Raw genomic sequence first — 24,953 nt, 5'->3', positions numbered from 1 at the left:
GCTTCTCAAGCGTATCTGCTGTTCATAGTGCTATAGCATTAAATATCCTAGAAGTCTTAGTTTGCACACCTCATTTAATTAAGTTGCTTCTTGGTGATGGTGCAGCTTACTTTCACTTGCTTGTAATTGTATGTGGCAACTTGGCTTTTATGTTGAATGAATTGTTTTTCTGGAATGAGTTAATTGTAAATCAATTCATCCAGTTAATTTTTGCAGGGAGCCTTGCCTTGCCTTGAGTCATCCATCTACAGCCGGCAGTATAAATGGAGACCCTTCTTAGACCTCATGTTGTAAAACGCTACTTTATCATGACATAATTCATTGTTTTATTGGCTATTTGGAGTGATGGTGATAACTGTAGATGGATATAGTATGAAATGCTGGGCTTAGGGGGGAAAAAAATCACTGACAGCTATAGCATAGCAGAAGGCAGAAAAGCTTCAAAATTGATCTAATCAATCTTCCACTGGGAAGCTGGCACACCATGCAGCTCTGTCTTGCTGTCAGTCCATGCTTAGGCACTCTTTCCTGTATATTCACAACTGCCACATGAATCATCGCTGTGCCAAATTTTGATTTCTAGTGCAGCAGCTGCTGGTTTCCCAGTATGATGCAGCACTTCAGCAGTTTTGAAATAGGTTGCTCTGAAAGTAATGCCTCCTATTTATTTCCATGAAAACTGTAACTAGGAAAGAGCTGAAAACTGCAGCTAGAAAGAGCACAATAATGCTGTTAGATAAAGTAAATTCTCTGCTGCGAAACAGTATTTTTCAACATAGTCACTATCATTAGCTATGCATTTTTGCCAGTGATGAACAAGAGCCTGCTTGCTGCACTCACAAACATCTGCATGGCCATTGAGAATGTGGCTTGTCTTTCATGTTGCTGTCACCATTGCTGAAATGCACCACCCACCTTCTCACTGTGGTCTCATCCACTGTTTGGTCTCCATAAATGTTCAGCAGGCGTCAATGAATGTCAGTGGGTGCCATTTTTCCATATGGAGGAATTCAGTGACACACCTTTACTTCGTAGGCTCTTCTGTGTCAGATTCCATGTTTGCCGCATCACACAGCAACAACAGAACAGAATACTGGTGGGAAGTTTCAACCTCTACTGCCATAGCACCAACATGTGCCTCCCACACTGTGGGCTAACATAATAAAATAGGAGGTATTACTTTTGGAGCAGTCCCTGGATATTCATGGAGAAGAGGGATGGGGAAAAATACAGGAAAGAGAATGGGATAGAATTAGCCAGCAGTTTTCATTTTTTTGAGACCTTTATGTCTTGGGAGTGGAAAAAGGACAGAGCTTGAGGGTTTTCTTTTTTAATGGATTGAGGTGTTCCATGAAAAGTGGTGAAGTATCAACAGGGGAATTTTTCTACATCATAGAAACCATTCAGGTTACTGGTATTCCTGGCATGAGAGCGTTGGGGCGTAGAGGTAGAGGTAGTCCTTGGGGGGAGATTGAATTCTGCCTGTCCCTACGATCATGCTTCTGTGAGAATAGTCTGCATGTGGATTATAGATACATATCCTGTGCTGCAGAAAGGCATTATAAGGATGATAGCACGGTTCATAATTTATTAGCAGCAGACAAAAAGCCATTATGCTACATTAGGCAAGGGACAAACCCTCATCGGAGGAGATGTGAGGAAAGCTCATGTCATCTTTGCTTACAGTTTGCAGTTGCTGCTGCAACACTGGCTCATGGGAGAGGCAGCTCTGTGAGCATTACCTGCTCCTGTACCTACAGAGGTCTTGGAAAGGAGGGACTATGGAGACAGAGGTGCAAGGGCTGAGAGTATCAGAAATCAGTGTAGAATCACAAATAAGAAGGTGCTGCTTTGGAGAGAACTTTATTAGTCCAACAAGTATAACAAACATTTGAATTACATTTTGATATCGTTATTTCAGTAAAAAGGGAAAGCACATGAACTTCTTATTCTAGACTTGAAGGCATGGGGCCAAATTTGTATCGCCCATGGGTCACATGGGGCAGTTCTGCTGATTTCATGGGAATCAGCTGAGACCCTCGCTAACCAACTTCTGGATTCTTCTTTGAAATGTCACATTTTATCAGTGAAGAAAACATAGGTTATTTCTTTCTAGAATTTTGTGGCTGACACAGTTATTCCCCAGTGCTAAATTGCATTCAGAAAGCAGAGTAGCTGTTTCCTGTGTTCCTTATTGTCAGGCAACCACCAGAGCATACAGATGAGTTCTGGTGTTTTTAAAGTACCGCCTGAGTTTTAACAGTAGGTGGTTTGCAGAGTGTGAGGAGGAAGGGAGGAAAAGAGAAAGAGAATTGGGTGTTGTAAGCAAAACATAACACTGAGTTTGAGCGAGTAGGAAAAGGGGGTAAGAAATGACTGCAAAATGTGTTGAGAGCATTTGGATTTTAGAGCAGAGGGAGTGCGGCTGAGGGTATGGGGCCAAGGGGAAGGAGGAGAAAATGAACAGTTTGCCTGGAAAACAGACATCTGAGTGCACACTCAGAAGAGGAGGAAGGGGAGTAAATAATTATTTGGTTGTTGTTCCTCTCGGCTCTGCCCACCAGAAGCAAGGGAGAGTGGGGGGAATAGGATGGAGCTGCATTTTGCTCTCGCCTCCTGTGAGCATCTGACTCGTCCCCAGAACTCTGTGGTACCACAAGCACCCCTTGTTTTCCACAACACAGTTAAATGTTTCCTTGCTCAAGTCTGAGTACCAGGCCTGTGTGTGTCCATGTTTCCAGTTCTGGCCGCAGCAAGCAGGGCTCAGCATCTGCAGCATGAGCTGTTGTCTCATCTCTGTGCATCCTCTGCAGCTGATTTAAGGAGAGTCTTCAGTTATATAAAACACAAACCTTAAGTAGGGAGGCTCGTGTGGCAGCAAATTCAAAACTATTTTTGAACTTCTAAGGTAAATTCTACCTATTTATTTGTTTTTTAAGAGAATGGTAAGTGCTATTTCTTTTTGGTTGAAATTCAACTTTACTTATTGCTTTGGAAACACATTACCTAGATCTGCTGAAGAAATGTTTTTGTAGTTCAGTAAAAACAGCACTTGGCTGGATTCTGCAATAAATATTATTGGTGCTTTTAGCTAGGCTATGATAATATTTTATTAAACAGAGCTAAGCAAATTCTGTATCCATTACATGAAAGTAATAGGAGTTGGGCTCTTGTATAACACAAAGAAATTCATTTAAGAAAATGTTCTTTAAGATATAGACAGACATTGCCCAAAGGTTAGAAAGGGAAACAAACTGTCTATTCAGATGTGCAGTCCTAAGGCTTTAAAAGTATTATTAAAATATGGGTTAAACGTGAACTGAGGAAAGCTAGTTTGTTTTTTTTTTTAAAAAAAGTTTGTTATACTGCCATGTCAGAAAGTAAGAAGTATGGCTACGAATCGTCGCTACGGGCAGGTCTCACTTTGATCTAAGCAAAACATACCCCAAGATACCTTTTGTCACTGGTGTTTCTGGCTCAGACTGATCAGAATCTGACTGGGATAGCAGTGAAGCATTTTTTTTCCTGGTGACTCTAGCCAAGGTGCTCTTAATTATAGAAGGCTGACTAAAAATTAATGTGACAGACCCCAGCTCAATCCCCTTTTTATGGGAGTGCCATAGTAAAGGAAATGGAACCAACAATATTTGGTAGCCTTGATGTAGAACTACCTGAGAAGGTAAGCGGATGGAAGATGAGTAACTTTAAGCAACAGTTGTTTTTGTTGTTTGTTTGGTTAAAAATACACTATACATACCGTATATGGCCAGATAAGTTCTTAGGATCATGAATGGTTTGGGTTGGAAGGGACCTCTAGGACCATCAAGCTCCAACCCCCTGCCACAGCTAGGGCTGCCAACCGCTAGATCAAGTACTGGATTGCAGTGCTCAGGGCCGCATCCAGCCTGACCTTAAACACCTTGTAAATGGGAGTGTTGTTTCCCATTTTCCAGTCCCCAGTGATTTTGCCTGACAGCTACGACTTTTCAGATAAGATGGAGAGCAGCTTGACAACCAGCTCAGCCAGCTCCCTTAGGTTGCTGGGATGTGTGCCATCCGGCCCCATAGTCTTGCACACTTTCTGTCTTGTGAGTTGGTCTCAGATTTGCTCTGCCCTTACGGTGGTGGGGGGAGTTTGCTCCTAGTTCCCAGCTGAAGTCAGCCTGCTGTGCTTGTCTTAACCTCAAGCTCTGCAAATACTTGAAGTGTCTACAAGAACGTACAGGAACTCCTTTAGACAGATTCTGGACCTAGACAGCCTGATGCAGATACGAGCTCTAATATGTCATTACACTCTGACATCTGAAGGAATGCAGCCCATAACAAGAACACTTGTAGGCTTTTGGAGAATTTGAAAAATCTCAATGGAGTGTCACACATAGAAACAAAAATTTTCAGGTTATCAGCAGCTACTTGGGCAGTTGAAGTGAGTGCACTGTGTTGTTTATTATAGACCTGATTTTAAATCTTCTGCGATGCTTATCGATTTACTTATGGCTTGTTCCCTGTGCAAGAATTGTTACTTTTTTTACCACCCATGAGAACTAGTTGGATCATGAATCTCATAACATCAGGACTGTTCAAGGAAAAGAGATGTGTGCTTTTTATTAGCATTCCAGGAGCTGCTTCAGGTGTACAGATTAATCTGTACCTGTGAATCACTGGGCAAGCACATTTTGGAGTCATTCATAGTTCTCTGAGTCCCTCTGCTAGGGCCCAAGCAACCACCTGATCCTTGGATTTTGCAGTAGTATGCCATCTGTGTTACATCTCATCTTTCTCACGATTCTTCTCAGAAAAGAAGCTGTCAATTAATACATTGGAAAACTTGGCATATTTTGTCTGAAAAAGCTGCAGAATGGAAGTACAAAGAAATCTTGATTGGCTGTGGCAGATGATAAACTCAAAGCCCCCACCCTGACATCAAAGGATGTAAGAACTTCTTCAGAGATTGCTGGGTTTAACACAGAGTCTCTTTCATAGTAAATTAATTGTCAGCAGAGTTCTCTGTTCTGACATATGAAAACATGTGGCTGAGCACCTCTACGGCACTGAACTCAAATGGTGCGTTACCTGAAGAGGAAGGAAGCAGACTTCAAGTCATGTATGGTTAACAAGTCAAAGGCAGTATCTTCAACTGCATGGAAACCAGCATATCTGTGTCACCATCAGCACTAAGCTTTAGCATTTGTTCACTCTGGAAATGATAAAAAATGAAGTTTCTGGCTTGCCTTCAGCTACTATGCTATCTGGAGCATTCAGGAGGCAAAGCTATTAATCGCGGCACCTAAATCTTGAAAGCTGTCTAACTGGGTGAAGAAAAATGTTTCCATCATTTAACAGAAGCTGTTAATCCAACACAAAGTGTGAATTAACAGGTTCCAGAGAAAGCAACACAGATGTAATCTTTGCTGTGTCTTCCAGACGCCTCATCCTCCAACAAATTCATTCTTATCTGGGCAGCTCATCAGCCAATTAGATTTCATTTATGGCTTTGCATCAAACAGAAACAGCAAAACAGCGTGTTACACTGTGGCTATAAACTTGTCCTGTGGTATTTCATGTGATTAAGCCTAGTATGACTTTGTAGAAATAGTGCATGTAGCGCTGTCTGCTTATGCTATACTGGAGATGTTACTTCCACCAAGGAATTATGTGAAATTAGCTACTGTCACTGGCCTACTACCATGGGATAATTATCTGCTAGGGGAAGTAACTAGTGCTACTAGGGTTAGCCCTGCACCATCTCACCTCTTTTTGATGCCATAATGTTCTGCCTGTGATAAAGTGAACTAGAAGTTGGCACTAGAAAATGGTTTTCATTCAAGTGCTTTGAAAGTTTATCTACATAAATACGTCAATATGTGAAACTGAAGCAGTTGTAAAGCAGTGCTGAAAAACCAGATAGCCAAAGGGAGAGGTCTCCTTGAACTTTTTTTTTTTTCAAGTTGCTACTTATTGAAAACCCTAACGATACACAAAGAATGCATGACCACTGATTAGGGAAACAAACCTCAGGCCAGTCAGTATGCAGTACTCCATGTCCTTATGTACAACAGCTTAATAATTTGACTTTATTCCGTGCCTGAAAAAGGGAGGATTTTTGGAACCCACATTGGTGCCCCTCACAGCCATGTGACAAAGACCTAGACAGCATTGAGGGCCTGTAGTCTGCTGAAGATGAACCCCACTGAGGAAGGCAAGTCCAAATCTGCCATCATTCTTCCTGCTGGCCCCTGCTAAGGCCAGCCAATAACAGAACCATCATAGAATAGAATCATACAATCTCCAAGGTTGGAAAAGGCCCACAGGATCACCCAGTCCAACCATCCATCAATCACCAGTAGTTCTCACTAAACCATGTCTCTCAACACAACGTCCAAATGTTCCTTGATCTCCTCCAGGATTGGTGACTCCACCACCTCCCTGGGCAGCCCTGGGCATTGCCTAACAGAGAACTGCTGGATGCAGCACTGCTTCTAACAGGTGGGGCAGCCAACACTCTATTAGAGGAAGTTACGCTCTTTTTTTTTAGTTTTTAATTAGAAAAACCTTAATACTAGCTTCAGAATTAAGTACTCTTGCAGTTTTCCGGAACAGATGTCAAAACTGTTGCAAAGGGACAGCTGGAACCACTGTGAACTGACAAAACACCATTTATTTGGTAGACCTGCTCTTAGACACAAGGCTATACAAACGTAATTTTCCTTCACAAGTTTATCAGGCTGACTTTTGAGTCATCCTTAAAGAATTTTACACGTGACTGAATCCTGCTGAGTAACAACTTCAAATTTCTATAAGCAGTGGCAAATTGAAGATTCAAAAAAGCTGCTTCAGAAAGGGTGAGCTTGTTCAAATCACTGATTTCTCAATTTAGCTCCCTTTGAGGGACCTAATGCATGTTATTAGGGAGAATGCATTGCAAACAAGCACTGATGAGATCCTTTGATAGTGCTGCGCAACACCCGGATCAGCTATAGACTGTCCTGCAGGTGCCATTTAGATGAATGGTTCAGAAGTCCCCAGTAGCCACAGGATGTAGAAAGCCAACATACACCATGTATGAATTGTCCTCCATCAGTAATGTTAAAAATCTCTAAAGTCAACAGTTGCTTTGTCTAAGTAACATTCTAATCCTTTTTTTCTGATTCTCACCCTCAAACCAAGAAATACTTTTTCAGTGTGGATTCCGTACATCTTATTTTAGTTAAAATTCAGTTTTATTTCTTAATTAGAAGGAGAAAGGAAAATTCTCTTTATGACAGGAAATTGATGAACTGTTGAAAGTCTGAGTGCATCTTCACGGTAAAAGAAAAGAATGCGGGCTGTCCTATCCTACCAAACACTGTCTACTCATATAACCAATCTTACAACATTTTTAAAAGATGCGTGGTGTTTTGTAGGTTAAGTGTAACTTGCCTACAAAAAACCTGTGTTTTTTCTTAACCATTTTATTCTTCCTTTCTTCAAGGATTTGCTGTGAGCCTTCAGGTGATTCTGTCACATCCAAAGGCCGTATTCAAGCGTCGCGGTTCTCAGCCAGGAATGCAAGAATCTGATTTTCTGAAACAGATAACAACAGTGGAGGAACTGGAGCCAAAAGCAAACAACTGCACAAAGGTACCCATTTATTTTCTAAAAAGGCTCTCAATGGTCTTTGTAGATGACCGTACTAACAAAGTGTTATTTGATAGGTTCTCGTGTGGCACACACGAACAGAAAAGGTCAATCTAGCTAATGAGCCAAAATATCATCTGGACACAGTCAACATTGAGGTATGATCCTGAGACGAGTCACAGTACAGCGGATGCGTTTGGAAAGTGCTCCAATTCAGCCCCTGTAACAGCCTACAGGTGTGAGAATTTTTGGTCACCCGGTGGACTTCTGTGGAAACAAAAGAAAGTTGTCAGATATTCTATTAGGCAAATCAAATGGGTGTGCTTTGTTCTAACTTGTTTGCATGCACTTCTGAACTCATCTTAATAAACTGACACTTACCTTTGCTGTAAGGCTGTTTCCACATAGTAAAAACAATCAATCGATCAATCGAAACATGACTGCAATGGAATACTGTCAAAATCATCATTCAGTTTTTGTATTTATCCAGCTTAGTGGTATAATTATAAACTGATTTTAAATCATGAACTGTTGATCTAAATATTTGCATAAATAGATCCTCCAAATGCTTTCCTTCATTAAAATCAGACTTAAAGAAATAGCTGTCAAATAGTTATGCAATAATGAAATAAAAACCCACAATCATTTACGGATTCATCTTTTTAATATAGGGAAATAACATTTTATCATTATGAGGCACCATAAAATGTAAACACAATCACTGTCATAAACCTGGATATTTCTGCAAGGAAAGATGGATCTGTTCACACCAAGTTACCTTGTATGCATACCAGTTCTCAGCATTAATACTGCATACATGCCTCGTGAGCCCGCTTGGGTGCTTTAGCACAGGAAACTCAAATGGATCAAATGCTCATTTTTAAAAGAATAGACTATTAATTTGTAGGACTAGAGTAACATCCAGGTTTATCTTCCTTTCAATGATCATATTCCCTGTTATGCACACCATAATAACGTCACAGTGAAATGCATGATGAAACGAAATTTGTTTGATACACTAGAAAACATTGCTGTGATACATTTACATTCTATTTATATATGATTAAATATTTGTTCATACAGTACCTTCTACAGGATTACTGGGTAATTTTTGGGGGGGATCGGGGTTTATATTTTTGGATATTACTAACATGATAGCTACGTCCCTTAAATGCAAACCATTTGATCTAGAATTTTGAGGGGAAAAAAACAATACGTGGTTAAGCAGCTTCTTAAATACATGGTCTATGAAATCATATGCATTGTATGAAAACGTTGCCAGTGATATATAAATGTGTTCTTGATCTGCTTTTCACTACATCAAATTTAAATCAATACAGACCACAACACGGTCAGTCAGTTATATGCTTAATCTGAACAGCCTGGGAAAAAGAAAAACTATGTCCATGGAGAGAACAGCGGAAGTAAATGCATTTGGACAAGGAATGTTAGGTGGCTCTTCTGGGTGAAACTTCTATTGCAACGTTCATTTCCACAGTTGTGTGCTGAGAGTCTGACCCGAGGAGCTTCCAGTCCATCCCGCCACTGTGCTGGGGGGCTGCCCAAAGCCCATCACATTGCTGGAGCTGCTGAGGTTCATTCCAGCCATCTGCTGATTCATCTGTGAAGCATACAAGAGTCCAGTGAGACTGGAGCCGAGAGGCAACAGTTAGCCAGAAAGCAGTACTACCTCCTAAACCAGCAAATCAGTTGCTAAATCAGTTAAAAGATACTGTCCTAAAACTAGTATTTCTCATTAAATAAAAATACTGACTCTAGGAAAGCATCTAAACATTTTTAAGGGCACCAGCTCTTCTAGATCCAGTTTCTGTTCAGGTGATCGCTGTGATACAGCAGCTGACTGGTGGTGTATGAGAAGGCTGTATCAGCATTCAACTAGCGAATTCTAGTAGTGAACACAGAGCTTGTGACAAGGGAGCCTGATGTACTTCTGCTGATAGGAGCTCTCTTTCAACTTTCAGAGCTAACCAACAGAATTTTGGCAATTTTACTAAAGAAACATCCAAGCAAGTAGCAAAGCCTTGTCTACATTTGCAACTCCAGATGATGGTTTTTGTTTCAGCAGTATTTCTTTGGAGCCCTCAATATCTTGACTGCACCACTATTTCATTTTGTTTTGTTCTATATTAATTGTCCATTTAGTCAGCAACCAATGACAGAGACTTATAAACTTGACTACTCTCTATAAATAGAGGCATATTTTGCTAAAGAAGCTACTCAAGATACTGTGACTTCTTTAAAATGAGTCAAACAGTTCACATGAAATTAAGAAAGATAACTAATTAAAATTTGGAAACAGTTCAGAATTCACGTTCATTGTAAGGAGGATGCTAAAATACTTCTGCTCTCAGAAAACATTATGAATTTGCTGTAAATTTCAGTGCTCAGCATAAAAATCTTAAAATAACTGCGTGTTATCTTCTAAAACACAAATGCAGACAAGCCAAAAACCAGTCTGATTAGCTAAAAATGAGAATTCATGAAAACAGGATTGCACAATACCAGGGTACAAAAGGAAACTGTGAAACAACTGGTGAAAAAGTCGTTAAATGACCTGCAAAGTAATATTCCAGAATCAACACCGTGTGCATTCAGACATGTGAAAAGGTTGCAGTAATGACAGCCATGGCCTGGACATGGAGATTAAAAATGCTTCACCTAGTTCTTCATCTCTTTTGAGCAGAATTCTGAAGGAGCAGAGTACATAAAGCAAGCTGTTCTGGGAAGTAAACACGCTCTCCCACCTTAGAACTGAAGCATGCTTCCCCTAGCAACTGTGGGATATCAGCATGATAATATTATCTGATATGCAAGTAGTACAGAAATGTTAAAGACTTTGTCTTATGAGCCAGCTTTTAATATACACATAACAAGCAAGATTTTTATTTATGGGATCTTTTTAAAGTTAGGCACCTTCAAAAAGATCTGTGGACTACTGTCCATAGATATCTTTCATGTGATGTTTTGAAATTCTCACCTTTAAGAAACTACTTTTCAAAGTGGATAACAGTCTGTGTTTTCAGAGAGAGGCTATTTTATCTATGTAAAAACCCACACAACTGCTCACACCACAAATCTTAATTAGTATAGCTAAGTCATTAAGGTACACTTCATGAATCAGTAGAGTAAGCAGCATGCAATTATTGTGTGGTTCATCTAGTGAAAAAATCTGGAAAAAAATCATTGCTCAAGTTGACTTTTTTAAAAATAAGCTCCCAACTACATGATTTTAGGATGTTTCCTAATGTATCAATATAGTACTAAGCATACATTAATGCTTCTAGAGAACCTTTTAAACATGTTTAAGAAATAAAAGCGTGGAAATGCTACAGATAAATAATAGATGACTCTAAGCAAATTATCTACAGTAGCACATCACAGTGCAGAAAACTGCACGTTCCACTGAAATCTATCTTGAAGCTTGGAAATTAAAGTATTAATTGTTAATAGCCATCCTTGAGCCATTCAATTCTGCTCTTAGTTACACTGCTGTGTTTATGCTTTGGCATGGCATAACTAAAGTGAAGCTGTTTCTTTACCTAATTCAGATGCCAGGATGAGACTGGCTACAGCAGCAGAAAACTGAGTTTGGTCTCCCTCAGCAGAGTTTATTCTGTGCTTATATATTGGTTATCTTTAATTTATTTCTTCATTGATTTTCTTCCTTGCGTGTCTGAGCAATTCATAGTCCAGCAGTCTGTAACTTGGCTCCACTGCAGCTTTCCTCCTACAGCTAGGCAGTTTGTATCTGAAAGGGAGGTGTTTTTTCGAACACCCTGATCTGGGAATAACGAGCATTTACCTGGGTGAGGTTCCATTGAGCTTGCTGATTTTGTTGCAATCCGTACTTATTCTGCGGAGTAACCATTTGTCCCACCATTCCACCTTGAGGTCCAACGACATTCTGAGGAAGTCCTATCACACCAGTTTGTGTCGTACCAGTAAATCCATTGGGCATTCCCATTCCTACCATCACCCCTGTGCTCTGCCCCATGACTGGCACCGATTGTCCCATCATGCTTCCCATCATCCCGGTGGCTGCAGGCACAGGAACTCCCATGGCTGGGAAACCTTGAAAATGAGTCGATGGCTGTGTGGTGAATGGCATAGTGGAGGAGCCCATGAACATACCTGGATCAGAGAAAGGAAGGCTTCAGGGAAAGTGCTTTGTGATCTTCTCCCTCCCCCCCAAAAGCATTAGGTGCATCAAAACAATTTTAAAGGATAACTTTGTCCAGCTGTATGTCAGTGCTGTTAGTTTAGTTCCTGTAAAATCTCTCACAGGAAAAGGATTCACCACCATAGAGAGAGTTTGGCAAATTCCTGAGGTAAGTGGGTCTTTAATCACTAGAAGTACTAGAAGTCTGTTTTCCTACAAACACCGCAGAAATCAAACCTGACAGCTCTGCACTCACCCCAGTGGCCTGCTGCAGAGGCTCAGACCCTAAGCAATGAGTTGGGCAGCAGGAGCTGAATTCACAGATCTGTCAGTCACATGCACACATGATTAAATAATCACACACTGTTTTGTTCTATAGCTTTGGTATTAACATTTCAGTAATCTTCCCATGTTTGTAATAGTAAAAATACAGTTCATTTGAATACAATGGCAGTGTGCCCCCACCTCTGTCTTATACTTGTAGGAGACGATGGTATTGCTGGGCAAAGCATAAAATAGAATTTCATCATAAACATGTGCCAAATGATTTACCTGGTGCACTCTGCTGTTGCATGGTTCCTGTGCCATACAGTGACAAGATGGAGTCCTTGGAGAGCTGTTTCTTTGCCGACTCTTCTGATTTTGTTGTTTGCTCAGTGAACAGATCGAGATCTCCTGCTGCTGCAGACAAGGTAGCAGCTGCTGGTTTGGCAGAAGTGCTCTGGGAAATAAAGGTCAGGACAGAATGCTGAGGGAAACCAGCAACATTGTTACATTAAGTATTTACTGCACTCCTCATCCCAGAACCACACAAAAACCCATTCATTTACTGAAAATAAATTTAAGTGAACGAGGATCTACCAAAATGCAGTATCATCTAAGACAGCACTATATACAATAGGGAAAGAACAGAACACTGGGCTGAGGTTACAGAACCAAACTAAAGCCCTGACCAACTCCAGAGACTACACACAGATTGTTCCTTCCTGCTGCTCCTACATCTTTATCAGTGAGCAGCAAAAATCCTGAGCTATAGCCAGATTATGGAAAATAATTAGGAAATCAACAAGGAGATTACAATTCACATCTCATTAATCCTCTCATAAGCAGAATAAATGAGAGAGGAGCTAACACAAAAGATGTGGTGTTTTAGACACTTCAGCTAAGGAGATAATATTTTTGGAGAAAAGGCAGAAGTAAAATTTCAACTGATAAAGTAAACAACTTCTAAAATACAATGTAATTGGCTTAGAGCTCTGTAAGCACACTTGCTTTATTAAGAAAACGTGATGATCTCCAGCTTACTGCATGCCAGGACTGAGCTACTACAGTACACTCAGGCTGTCAGGCTCTCTATTGTTCAACTTGTTTTATAACCAAACTGCATCCAACATTTGGCTGCTGCTGATACACCTATACTTCCATAGTGCTTAGGCAAAGAAGCAATACATTGAATTCCTGTGATATTCCTTGAAACGAATGAGTCTTGTTACCTGTGGGAGCTTCCAATCCAAACTAACCTGAGGCGCAGGGAGAGTTACGGCCTACCGAAACGATGCCACCTGGTTGGGGACACAGTTAGGGGCATGGTGGTGTTTAGGTTAACAACAGAGGAGAAAACTACTTGCATTAAACCACAATGAGGAGCCTGGCTCTACAGCCAGATCCACCTCTGCTGCCATCCTACAGCAGTCAGACCAGAAGCCACCCCGTAACGCGCAGCTGCTCTAGCACACCTCTGCTCCTGCTTACAGCAACAGCCTCGCTGCTCGGCCTGGTTCACATGCTCATAAAACTACTGCCTCTTGCTTATTACTGACAAAATACTGATTGCAAATTGAAAACAATTGGTTTCAGCGACTAGTAGGAAGCCTGCCCAAACTGAGAGAACTGTCATTCTGGCAGAATCTGTTTGAAAATACTAGCGATGGATTTCAATTTGTATTCAGGTAAAAGCCCACCCTTGGTAGTTGTGTTTGTTTTTTCCAGAAGTCCCAGTACTGAGCTGTTATACATTCTCCTAGTAATGCATCAGCCACTGTACAACAGATGTGTTCAGAGAAAGACACTGAAACAGCAGAAGTGAGCTAAGAGGCAGCTCCTCTCTGCTGCTCATACTGCAGTAAGGAGGAGGTTTGATTTTTCTAGAAGGGAGAACAGCAGATGTGTCTGTGGGGTTTATTTTCCTGGTTTTTATTTTTTTTTTTTTCCTTGTTCTGTTTTCATGTGTGGTTGGTTTCTATTCTAAATGAACAGCATCATACTGTTCTTCTCTGGATACATGAAATGCTGTTACGTGCATTAGTGAAATAAAGCACATCATACTTGCACATACTTTACACAGAAGAAGGGACAGCTGAAGGCCCAGGGGACAGATGATAAACATTTACCATGTTTATGTCACGAGATTAAATGCCCATTTAATATCTGTTAATTCAGTTTATTTTAGGAAGATTCAAAGGCACTGAAGAAGCACTCCCTCAAGTGTTCAACAGCTAAAAAAATGGCAGATAACGCAAACTGCATGGCAAGGAAACAGAGGGCGGCATTCAACTTAAACAAGGACATGATTTTCACATGCCTCCTATTCTCATGCTATCCAAGACACTGTGAAAGTATGTCTTGAATACAAACAACATTATGCCCTTAAGAAAAGCTGTGTGCAATGCCCTCCATCACTACACCAAAGCTCAACGCTCATCAGGTAGTTAGGAAATACGAAACAGCTCAGCAGCGTGTAGTGGAACTTACCGCTTATTACTAGCATTTATCTCAAATATGTTTCACGTTCAAACATACATTGGTTTAATCACTGACAGCTTATTTATTACCTGTAAAGCGTAATACCTAAGAAAAGGAAATTTCTACCATAAAATATCAGCCATATGTGCCAGAGCCATAAATATGGTGGTTGAATCCATCACATTTACCATCTGCCATAATAACTGCACATGGCTGACAGCAGAAGTTTAGGTTAACACAGGAGACTAAAAATTAATATTTTGATTTTGGCTTTAAATTCCCTAAATATTACAAAATAATAAATAAAGTCCATGGTGTCCTGAATATTTTAAGTTGGTCTGACAGCTGTAGCAGTCCAGATGGCCTTTGGAAATCTCTGAGGAGGAGATTCCACAATGTCTCTGGGCAGTGTGTGCCAATGCTCCATCACCCACACAGCACAGATGTGCTCTTGGTGATCCGAGCATTCTAGTTTGTGCCCACTGCCTCATGTCCTGGCACTGGGTACCACTGAGCAGAGCCTGGCTATGTCCTCTTTGCACCCTTCCTTCAGGTATTTGTGGGCACAGATGAGATCTCCCTGAGCCTCCTCTTTTCCAGACTCTCAGCCTCTCCTAATAGCAGAGATGCTACAGTCTCTTAAATCAACATACTGGCCCCGCTGCTGGACTCTCTCTAGTCTGTCTGTCCACATCTCTCTTGTACTGGGGAGCCCTGAACTGGTCTCAATATTCACAGTGTGGCCTTACCAATGCTGAGCAGAGGTGAAGGATTACCTCCCTAGACCTGCTGGCAATGTTCTACCTAATGAATTCCAGAATACCATTAGTTTTCTTGGCAGCACAGGCCCATTGCTGGCTCAAGTTCACCTTGGTGCCCACCAGGACACCCAAGGCCTTTTCTGCCAGACCACTTTCTAGATGGTGGCACCCAGCATGCCCTGGTAGTCTGGGGTTGCTGCTCCCCAGGTGCAGGACTCTGAACTTCTCTCTGTTGAACCTCATAAGGATTCTGCCAGCCCAGCTCTCCAGCCTGTCCAGGTTCTTCTGAATGGCAGCGCAGCCTTCTGATGTGCCAGCCACTCCTCCCAGCTTTATGTTATCTCCAAACTTGCTGAGGGTGCACTCTGCCCTCATCACCCAGATCATATGAAGATGTTTAAGAGGACTGAATTTTCTTGCTGCTTTGGTTTCTAAGGTTTTGAACATATCAAATACTTCTGTAGTCTAGCAAGTACACAGCTGTTTTTGTCTCAGTTCTTTAGCTAACTCTCAGCTGAATCCTTCCACCAGCTTTCAACATCCACCTTAAATTCTTTTAAATGCTACTCCTTTTGATCATCCTGAAACTTTCCTTTCATCCTTGTTAACTTTGCTCTCCATAAAGACTGTTTGTGTAAAGCAGTTGCACAAATAAGCTCTGTCTGTCCCCAGCTTTCCAGGCAGAGGACAGAATTTTCTCCTTACCTTAATAAATTCACATTTTCCAGTAATGGGCTAGGAGAAACAAAACAACTAAGAACAGAGCACACAACTGACCTGTCTGGAGACCAAAACAAATTATGTGCTATTTTGCTTCATCTACATAATTCATCCATCAGACCGTAAGCCTCTTAGCACTGTTACCTCCACTCTAAACTCTGTGAGCATGCATACTATTAGCCCAGCTTGAATTTAACCTAGCCACTGGGGTGAAAAGGAATAAGAAACTCTTTTATAAATACATTAACAGTAAGAGGAGGACAAAGGAGAATATCCACTCTTTGCTGGATGAGGCTGGGAATGTGACCACTGAGGATAAGGAAAAGGCAGAGGTTCTGAATGCCTTCTTTACGTCTGTCTTTAAAAGTCAGACCAGTTATCCTCAGGATACTCCTCTCTCTGACCTGGTAATCTCGGCCAGGGAGCACACTAACCCCCCTATGATTCTGAAAGAAACAGTCAGAGACCTACTGCTCCAGCTGGACTGCCACAACTCGATGGGGCCAGATGAGATCCACCCGAGAGTGCTGAGGGAACTGGCGGAGGTGATAGCCGAGCCGCTTTCCATCATCTGTCAGCGCTCCTTGTTGACTGGTGAGGTCCCAGAAGACTGGAGGCTTGCCAATGTGACTCCCATTTATAAGAAAGGTCGTAAGTTAGCCTGACCTCGTTGCCAGGGAAGGTTATGGAGCAGATTGTCTTGAGGGAGATCATGCGGCATGTGCAGGGTGACCGGGGGATCAGACCTAGCCAGCATGGGTTCGTGAAGGGCAGGTCCTGTTTGATCAACCTGATCTCCTATGATCTAGTGACCCATCTGGTGGATGAGGGAAAGGCTGTTGATGTGGTCTACCTAGACTTCAGCAAAGCCTTTGACACTGTCTCCCACAGCATTCTCCTGCAGAAGCTGGCAGCCCGAGGCTTGGATGGGTGCACTCTTGGCTGGGTAAGGAGCTGGTTGGAGGGCCGGGCACAGAGAGTGGTGGTGAATGGAGTCAAATCCAGCTGGCGACCGGTTGTGAGTGGCGTTCCCCAGGGGTCGGTGCTGGGGCCTGTGCTCTTCAATATCTTTATTGATGACCTCGATGAGGGCATCGAGTGCACCCTCAGTAAATTCGCAGATGACACCAAATTGGCTGGAAGTGTGGATCTGCCTGCGGGTAGTGAGGCCCTACAGAGGGATCTGGACAGGCTGGAGAGCTGGGCTGAAGCCAATAGGATGAGTTTCAACAAGGCCAAATGCTGGGTCCTGCACTTCGGCCACAACAACCCCAGGCAACGCTACAGGCTTGGGGCGGTGTGGCTGGAGGACTGCGTAGAGGAAATGGACCTGGGGGTATTGATTGATGCTCAGCTGAACATAAGCCAGCAGTGTTGTCCAGGTGGCCAAGAAGGCCAATGGCATCCTGGCTTGCATCAGAAACAGTGTTGCAAGCAGGAGCAGAGAGGTGATTGTTCCCCTATATTCAGCACTGAGTACTGTGTCCAGTTTTGGGCCCCTCACTGCAAGAAAGACATTGAGGCCCTGGAACGTGTTCAAAGGAGGGCAACAAAGCTGGTGAGGGGTCTGGAACACAGGCCATATGAGGAGAGGCTGAAGGAGCTGGGAATGTTCAGCCTGGAGAAGAGGAGGCTCAGGGGAGACCTCATTGCTCTCTATAACTTCCTGAAGGGAGGTTGTAGTGAGCTGGGGGCCGGCTTCTTCTCTCATGTCATTAGTGATAGGACCAGAGGGAATGGTTTCAAGCTACGGCAGGGGAGATTCAGGCTGGACATGAGGAATTATTACTGTTCAGAAAGGGTGGTCAGGCACTGGAATGGACTGCCCAGGGAGGTGGTGGAGTCACCGGGCCTGGGGGTGTTCAAGGAAAGGCTGGATGTTGTGTTGAGGGACATGGTTTAGTGGGAGCTATTGGGAATAGGTGAACGGTTGGACTGGATGATCTTTTAGGTCTTTTCCAACCTTGGTGATTCTATGATTCTATGATTCAAGAGCTGTTTTAGATTCTTTCTCTTCCGCCAGTCTCAGAGTGATGCAGATGCCAGTACTGCAACAACATCAACCATATTTACATTTCAGCTCTTTTTAGCAATTCTTTAGCTTGTTCTGGCTTCTGCAATGCACAACGTACATCTTTAGTTACTATGGTCCAGTTATGGCAGTCTGGAGAAACTTCCTAATGCTTACAAATTTTTAGCATGCAGAAACAGTTCCTATAGAACAAACACTTTCTACTTTTCACTCCCTCTGTCAAGCCCCTTTATCTAGACCACATCTTTAGGAAACATAGATGAGCGTGGATGATCCTAGTTTGTATATTGCAGCCAAGTAAGACAGTGCAATGCATCTTAAAATGCACAGATTGCAATATTACAGAAACCATCGTCCCAGGAAGAGACATCACAATATACTGCAGACTTCATTATCTTCTCCGAAGTACTGCATTCTTTAGATGTAATACCATAGAAGCACAGGGAGTAGTTTCAACTGAATGTCTCCATATAGCTTGAAGCAATATTTTTCATCAAGAATCTAACATATAAGAAAAGAAAGCTGAGTGGCACACTCTTGCCACTCAGTGTGAGAAAAATCAAGACTCATATCAGAAGTTACAAGAATTTAAAACTGAAAGAGGCTCCAAAACTGAAAAAAGGCCAACACCAAAGAGGAGAAATTCAACACTTGGGAGATGTCAAAACAATTAAAATCTTGTGCAATGATTCCAGCAATATTTGAATTGCTGGAATTACTTGAACACATATGAATAAAAAAGAACATAGGACCAGCATTAACCACTGTTAAAACACACTGAACTTGAATTCTAAACTATGCAGAAGTTCTCTTTGGCATCTTCAAGAGGTAAGCAAGCAGCCACTGATACAAAAACAAATAGTTTAATAATTTACCAATCACTGAACCCCTTCTAAGTTCCATAATCTCACCACTGACACCAAATTCTGAACAATGTGGTGAAGCAGGTCCAGGAGCAGTACAGCACTGGGGAGTTCCAATGACCAACTCCCAAACCTGAGCAGCTTCCATTTATGCTTATAGTTGGGAATACAGAGGATGGCTGCTCTGGATACTGAGTGGAAGTGTACGGTGACTACCTAAATAAGAAGCTTCAATGTGACCCCTATGCCCAGCCTGCCACCAAATCCTGGCATTCGTCCACAGACTTCCCAGGCTCTCTGTCTGTCTCAATGATGATAAACTGAGCAAATCCAAGCAGACAAATAATTAGGAAACAAGAACACTTCCTATGATTAAGAAATAGATTTGATAAGCTTGGCAGTAACCAATTACAGTCACCATGAACAGAGTCAATCCACGCCCCCTACAAGAAGAAGCTATAAACAACTCAATGGATCACATAAAAATAGGGCTCAATAGCTCCCCAGTAAGACCCCACATAGATAACACTCACAGCACAGCAAGCTTCTGAACAAATCATTTTTTTTGCACAAAAACTAGGGACATGGAAACATTCTCATCACCACAGCTTGTTGAAAAGCTGAAGTTCATCTGCTGATCTGCAGCAGTCACATAGGTACATACACCTCTGGGAAAAATGAGTATCTGAGAACATAGAGCTATCTAAAACATATTACTGCTTTAAATGAAAGTTTGTCTAGAAACAGATGTGATAATAGAAAGCATCTGTACCAAAGTGTATTTTTGTAGCCCCTGAACCAACTCTCAGCTCCCAGTACAATGCAAAACACGCATACAAAAAAAAACCAACAAAACACTGAAGTGTAATCTCAGTGGCTTTTAACATCCTGCCTGGGGAAAGCATCAGTGCTTTGGTGAATCGGTACTTTCAAACTTCATACCTCACCATTCCCTCCTTCTCCCCTTCCCTCCAAGTTTCAGCAAAGAATGAAGATCACATTTTTGCTGGAAGCTACACCCATACAAAATCTGAAACTAATATCTGTCCAAAATAATTAAGGAATTTGTTAATTACAGCTAAGAACGGCACACCTTTGGTTCCTATACAATGTGTGGTAACAAAAAACATTGTACAAATACTTACAGTTTATCTTCAATTTTAAAAGTGTACATTTACTAAATACAGAAACGTCATTTTCTCCTTTTTCTTGTTCATGAACACCGCATAACTGGTCATTTTCTAGCATATACCCTTTCTCTAGCTTTACAGTAAGAGCTGGTTAAGCTACTTTTAAACCCCTGAAATTTGCTAATAGGCAAAATTCTAGAAAAAGCATGCAACCCCATTGTTCTTTACCAGTCCTTTACAAATGCAACATTTTTATTAGTATCCTGCTATACTGAATAGGAAGAAGAAATATTTGGAGTATTTTTGAAGACTGTAATGAAGACATCTGAAAGGAAAGCTAAAAAAGTCAGAATGAAAAATAAATACTTCTATTTTCATTTAAAATGATGTATTGGCTACATCAGCTGTCATGATACCTAAGGTTTTCGGACATCACCTCCCTTCATTCTTATAACAAAACATTCAAATAGAACACCTCTGTGCTCCACCGTGCCACAAGAATACAAACCCTAACCTAATATTAAATCCTATTCTGAAGGCTTAAGCTGAAAAGGAAAACCAATCCTGTGAGCAATGAACAATTAAGTGTTGTTTTTGCCAATCCATTTGAGGAACAGCATCAAATTCCCTTCTCTTTTGATGTTCACAAACCTGTTGTGTTTATCCCCAGTTTCCCACTTGTTTTCTCATAGAAAATAATCAAGGAACATAATCATATATAACTTCTTTACTTCAGTAAGTTAAACAGAGTGAATCCTTAAAATCTCTCATTACCAAGCATGGTTTCCAGTCCCTAGTATCTTCCTGACTCTTTTCTGAATCCTATCCAACTCGTATCTGGATCATAAGCGAAAGATATTGCAAACTACTCGTGTCACTGACAAATGAGAGGCACCATCAACTACCTTCCTGAAGTGGTGCCCAGACCAGGTGCCACCATCCAGACCTACAAGACCTTTTTGGATGTAGAAGAAAAAGGAATATTAACTCTGTCCCAGTTTGCAAAGCAACCTATTTAATCATCACCCCCTGCTACCTCCATTTTCCTGTGTCTAAACTGGGGAAATTATCTGTTTACATTACATATTCTTTGAGATTACTGATTAAAAAAGGAACATAGCCAAGAATTCTATCTTGCATGATGCTGTATCTTTGATAAAAGTTCTGTTCACCACTGCTGATTATGGCACTGAGAAAAAAGCAAATTATCAGCACAAATCTTGGCTGGTTTGTTAACTGCAAGTAATGTTCAGGCTTTAGAGAACACAATCAAGGCGATACCAAATATTGAGATTAATATTTTCCATTTTTTTAATGCTTCCTAATGTATTTACTTAGTGCTATACCTGTTCTCGAAACTTGCACAATCAGTGATAAACTACACATTTCAGAACGTTTCACCCACGCACAGAAGTTCCAGGGCTAATCTTTATCACAGGATTTTAGACAATTTGTTTCCTTCAACTACTGATACGTACCATTCAGTTCACTGCAGCCATCCCACTATTTAATCCATGAGCAATCATCACCACCCAGACAATCATGTCAACAAGCGACTGGCTGGGTGGTGCTGAGCTGCTGGCCAGGTTAAACCACAACACCTTTTTGATTCCCTGTACTCTACAGCTAAATCACTTGTTTAGCCAGGTCACATCACTTGCTCACAGAATCAAATCAAGAGAAAGCTGACGTTCTGAAAGCTCTCTGAAAAGATTGATTAGGCAACATGGACTGCACCCCCAGAGCCTGTTGTCCTGAACCAACAGTAACTACACTCAGAGAAAACCACTTTCAGTATCAGAAAGGCAGGAAAAAGTGAAAACCAGAAGTCAATCTTTTCCACTATATGCGTTACTATCACTGGTCCGTTTATTACAGGGTTGAGTGGAAACCTCATGATTCTAGATTTCAATTTACCCAATCTACAACAAAATTGGATACATTAAACAGCTCAGTGAAGCTGGAAATGGCTTACTGCTTTTCACATCTAGCTCTATAGGTGGATTTATCTAGATCAATTTTGACATAAGGCAGTAGAATAGTAGGACAACCTGCACTTAGTGTTCTTTCTGGCGCTTTGAACACAGACATCCACAAGAGCCAAGAAAATCCATACCAACAATTTCCTTTGCAATCTTAGCTAACACACTCGAACCACTCATTTCCCTCATCATTTACAAGTGGCTGAAGGCACGCAGGGAAGCTTGCCTTATGTGTAGCTTTCATGTTTAAAAAGAGGTGTGATTTCAGTCCCTACCTAGCATTTTTCACAAAGTTGGTCCTCAGCAGCCAGTAGGTAAGAGGAGAGTAAAAGATAAAGAATAAAAACCACAGTCAAATCTTGCTACAATGACAATATGCCTTGAGTTGACCGTGGTGATAAATTGAACACTTGAAACAAAATTACGATATGCCAGTTGAATTAGAATTACTTTCTATCATCCCTTCCATTTTTTATATCAGAACTTCTGGATAAGGAAAAATCAATACAGATCATAGGTCCCAAGCCATAAATTCAAGAATGCATAAGGTCCTTCCTATTTCAACTAGGCAAGACAGAAAGCCTTCTGCAAGTGTAAGCCTCAAAAACTATCTTAAAAGGGCTCCACAGGTGGGGCAAAGCCTTCCTCTCAAAAGCTGCTCTGAGGACGAAAGTCAGTGCAAGTGTGTTCTCATCTGTATCAGCCAAGTTCAGCACCAATACATTATTTCTCTGAGGCTGAAAATTGCCCTTCTTAGCTACAGCAAACCGGGCAACGGGGCCTCTTTCAAACTGTCATCACTCTATGAAAGGGAGTGGGCCACATGCAGGGTTATGTTACCCCTTCTTTGAGGAAGGTATGACATACAAGTTTCCAAGATGAAACAAAAGCCAGATCAGCCCCAGAAACAATATTAGATTTTCTAGATATTCATTCTTGATTTTGAATAAGACACTTGAGATTTCAAATTTCCAGTAAGTCTGAGAAAGAAGCATCTGCTGTATGTCCTATTAGTATTACAACGCAATAATAATCATAGAAACATAGAATGGTTTGGGTTGGAAAGGATGTTTAAGATCATCTAGTTCCAATCCCCCTGCTATTAGCAGGGGCAAGAAGTCCAGAACAAGTATTACTTAATGTTCAGTGATCTGAGGACAAGAAGTAAAAAATATATTTAGAATACTTAAAAAAAAAAAAAAAAAAAAAAAAAAGAGAGAGAAGAAAAAAATGACAATATAAACTAGAAGAAACTATGACTACCATCAAACAAGGAGAGAAGAGAAAATAATTCAGCTGACTAATCAGGAGGAATCAAAAAAGAAGACCAGAGTACCTTCCAGTCCTACATCCAAGTACCAGAGAAAGCCAAAGAGGTGAGAAAAATATAGGCATTACAGCGGGAGTCTCTAGCTGCAAGCATACAGAAGCATGTATTTTTTCTCTCTAAATCCCCACATGAACAGTTTCTTGATGGGAAATATGTGCATGCACACGCATACTTACACAAAGAGATATAAGTAAATAACACTTACCTGAGAGGGAGGTACAGCAGCTGCTGGTAAAGGATTAGAGATCATTGGGCCAAAGATATCCAAGTCATCATTCAATGCTGTGGCAGCAGCAGCAGTGCCTCCATTTGCAACTGATGTTTCAGCTGGACCATCTTGAAAGGACAACAAAATTGTATTTAAAAATGAAAACTGGCAGGTGTTTTTATGAGTAATAAATAAAAAATAATTAAAGCTGCCCACCACATCACCACCACCCTCATATTCCATTTCTAACAAAGGATTGTTCTCATTATTCAAAGATTCTGTAAAGTAAATTTTAACTTACCTAGGATTCTAATTAAAGGATTTGATTATCATTTTTGTTTTACATCACCCACACACGTGTAGTTAATTTCAAATATATCTGTAAGAAGCTTCCACATACATTTACAGACTAACATACTAGTATATTCCAAATTTAAAACAAAGAATACAGATCACCATTTATTAACTTCAAAAAGCGCCAAGGACCTTCAAAAACAGCTGATTAACATTACAGAAAAAAACAGTCACTTCTTTCTTGTATTAAGCTGTAAGAACTTATTTTCCACTGTTTGATGAACACTTATTTCCAGAGCAGAGGTTGATCAGTAACAGCCATGCACGAACATCCAAGTAATAACACACAAAACATTCATTACTACCACTGAGAAAAGTGTGAGGCATAGACAAATGCGAGGTAACTAAAACATTCTGGAACTCTAATTGGAACAGAGAAGTGGTCTGATTAGTAAAGATCATGGCTGAGATGCAAAGTTTAATTAAAAGCAAATCATAAGAATCTACCAACATTTATTTAAAGTAATACAATTCTGTCTCTGAAACAACTGCAGCATTCTTTGCTGTCTGGCAAAGAACAAACACAGCACAACTTCTATTTATTCTTTATTTAAGGAAAAAACATGGAAGAGTAAATGTATTACTTAGAAGTAAGATCTCCCTTTGCTTCTCTACTTCTCTATTTAAGAATGCAACTAACTGGCAGACTACAGCGAGATCTGTCAGCTTGCATGTAGAATATTATCATTTTTCATTACTTTGCTCAGTCACATGTAAACTCACTGCAGTTCCAGCAGCTGGAGATTGCCCTTCCCGGAAGCCTAGGATACTGACAGGTTGGAACAAAGGAGCCTCACAGCACCACCAGACACTTCATCAGCCTGGAAATCACTTGACTGAGGAAATCATCACCGAAGATCTGCCAGGACTTTCAGCTGTTAGCTGAAAGGCACTGCATTACCAGAAGGCACTGCATTCTGAAATGATCAGTCCAAAACATCCCCACTCAGAGATGCCTTCTTATTTTATCCTTCCACCACACTGTGATGGAAAATGACCCCCGCCCCCCCCCTCGCCCATTGGGGGGGGGGGGG

At 41.1% G+C, this 24,953-nt stretch overlaps 2 protein-coding genes across 3 annotated transcripts in view; one reads left to right on the top strand and one right to left on the bottom strand.

The window, feature by feature from the left end:
- B3GAT2 (beta-1,3-glucuronyltransferase 2) overlaps nt 1-8,131 on the top strand; it is a 41,074-nt gene extending 32,943 nt beyond the window's left edge. The window contains exons 4-5 of the mRNA XM_042824530.1: nt 7,472-7,620; nt 7,695-8,131. Coding sequence (XP_042680464.1) covers nt 7,472-7,620; nt 7,695-7,781 — 236 coding nt within the window. The 3' untranslated portion in view covers nt 7,782-8,131. The remainder of the gene's footprint in view (nt 1-7,471; nt 7,621-7,694) is intronic.
- Nucleotides 8,132-8,262: 131 nt separating this feature from the next.
- SMAP1 (small ArfGAP 1) overlaps nt 8,263-24,953 on the bottom strand; it is a 94,578-nt gene continuing 77,887 nt past the window's right edge. For both annotated transcript variants that reach the window (XM_042810710.1, XM_042810719.1), the window contains 4 exons: nt 23,563-23,693; nt 12,350-12,518; nt 11,441-11,769; nt 8,263-9,238 (listed from right to left, as the gene is read on the bottom strand). In XM_042810710.1, the coding sequence (XP_042666644.1) occupies nt 9,104-9,238; nt 11,441-11,769; nt 12,350-12,518; nt 23,563-23,693 (764 nt within the window). In that variant the 3' untranslated portion in view covers nt 8,263-9,103. The remainder of the gene's footprint in view (nt 9,239-11,440; nt 11,770-12,349; nt 12,519-23,562; nt 23,694-24,953) is intronic.

This window comes from Centrocercus urophasianus, unplaced genomic scaffold (genome assembly GCF_019232065.1).
Source record: "Centrocercus urophasianus isolate 14NV4802_14NV808 unplaced genomic scaffold, USGS_Curo_1.0 seq_10, whole genome shotgun sequence".
Classification (NCBI taxonomy): Eukaryota; Metazoa; Chordata; class Aves; order Galliformes; family Phasianidae; genus Centrocercus; species Centrocercus urophasianus.
This window is presented reverse-complemented; position numbering and strand designations above follow the sequence as displayed.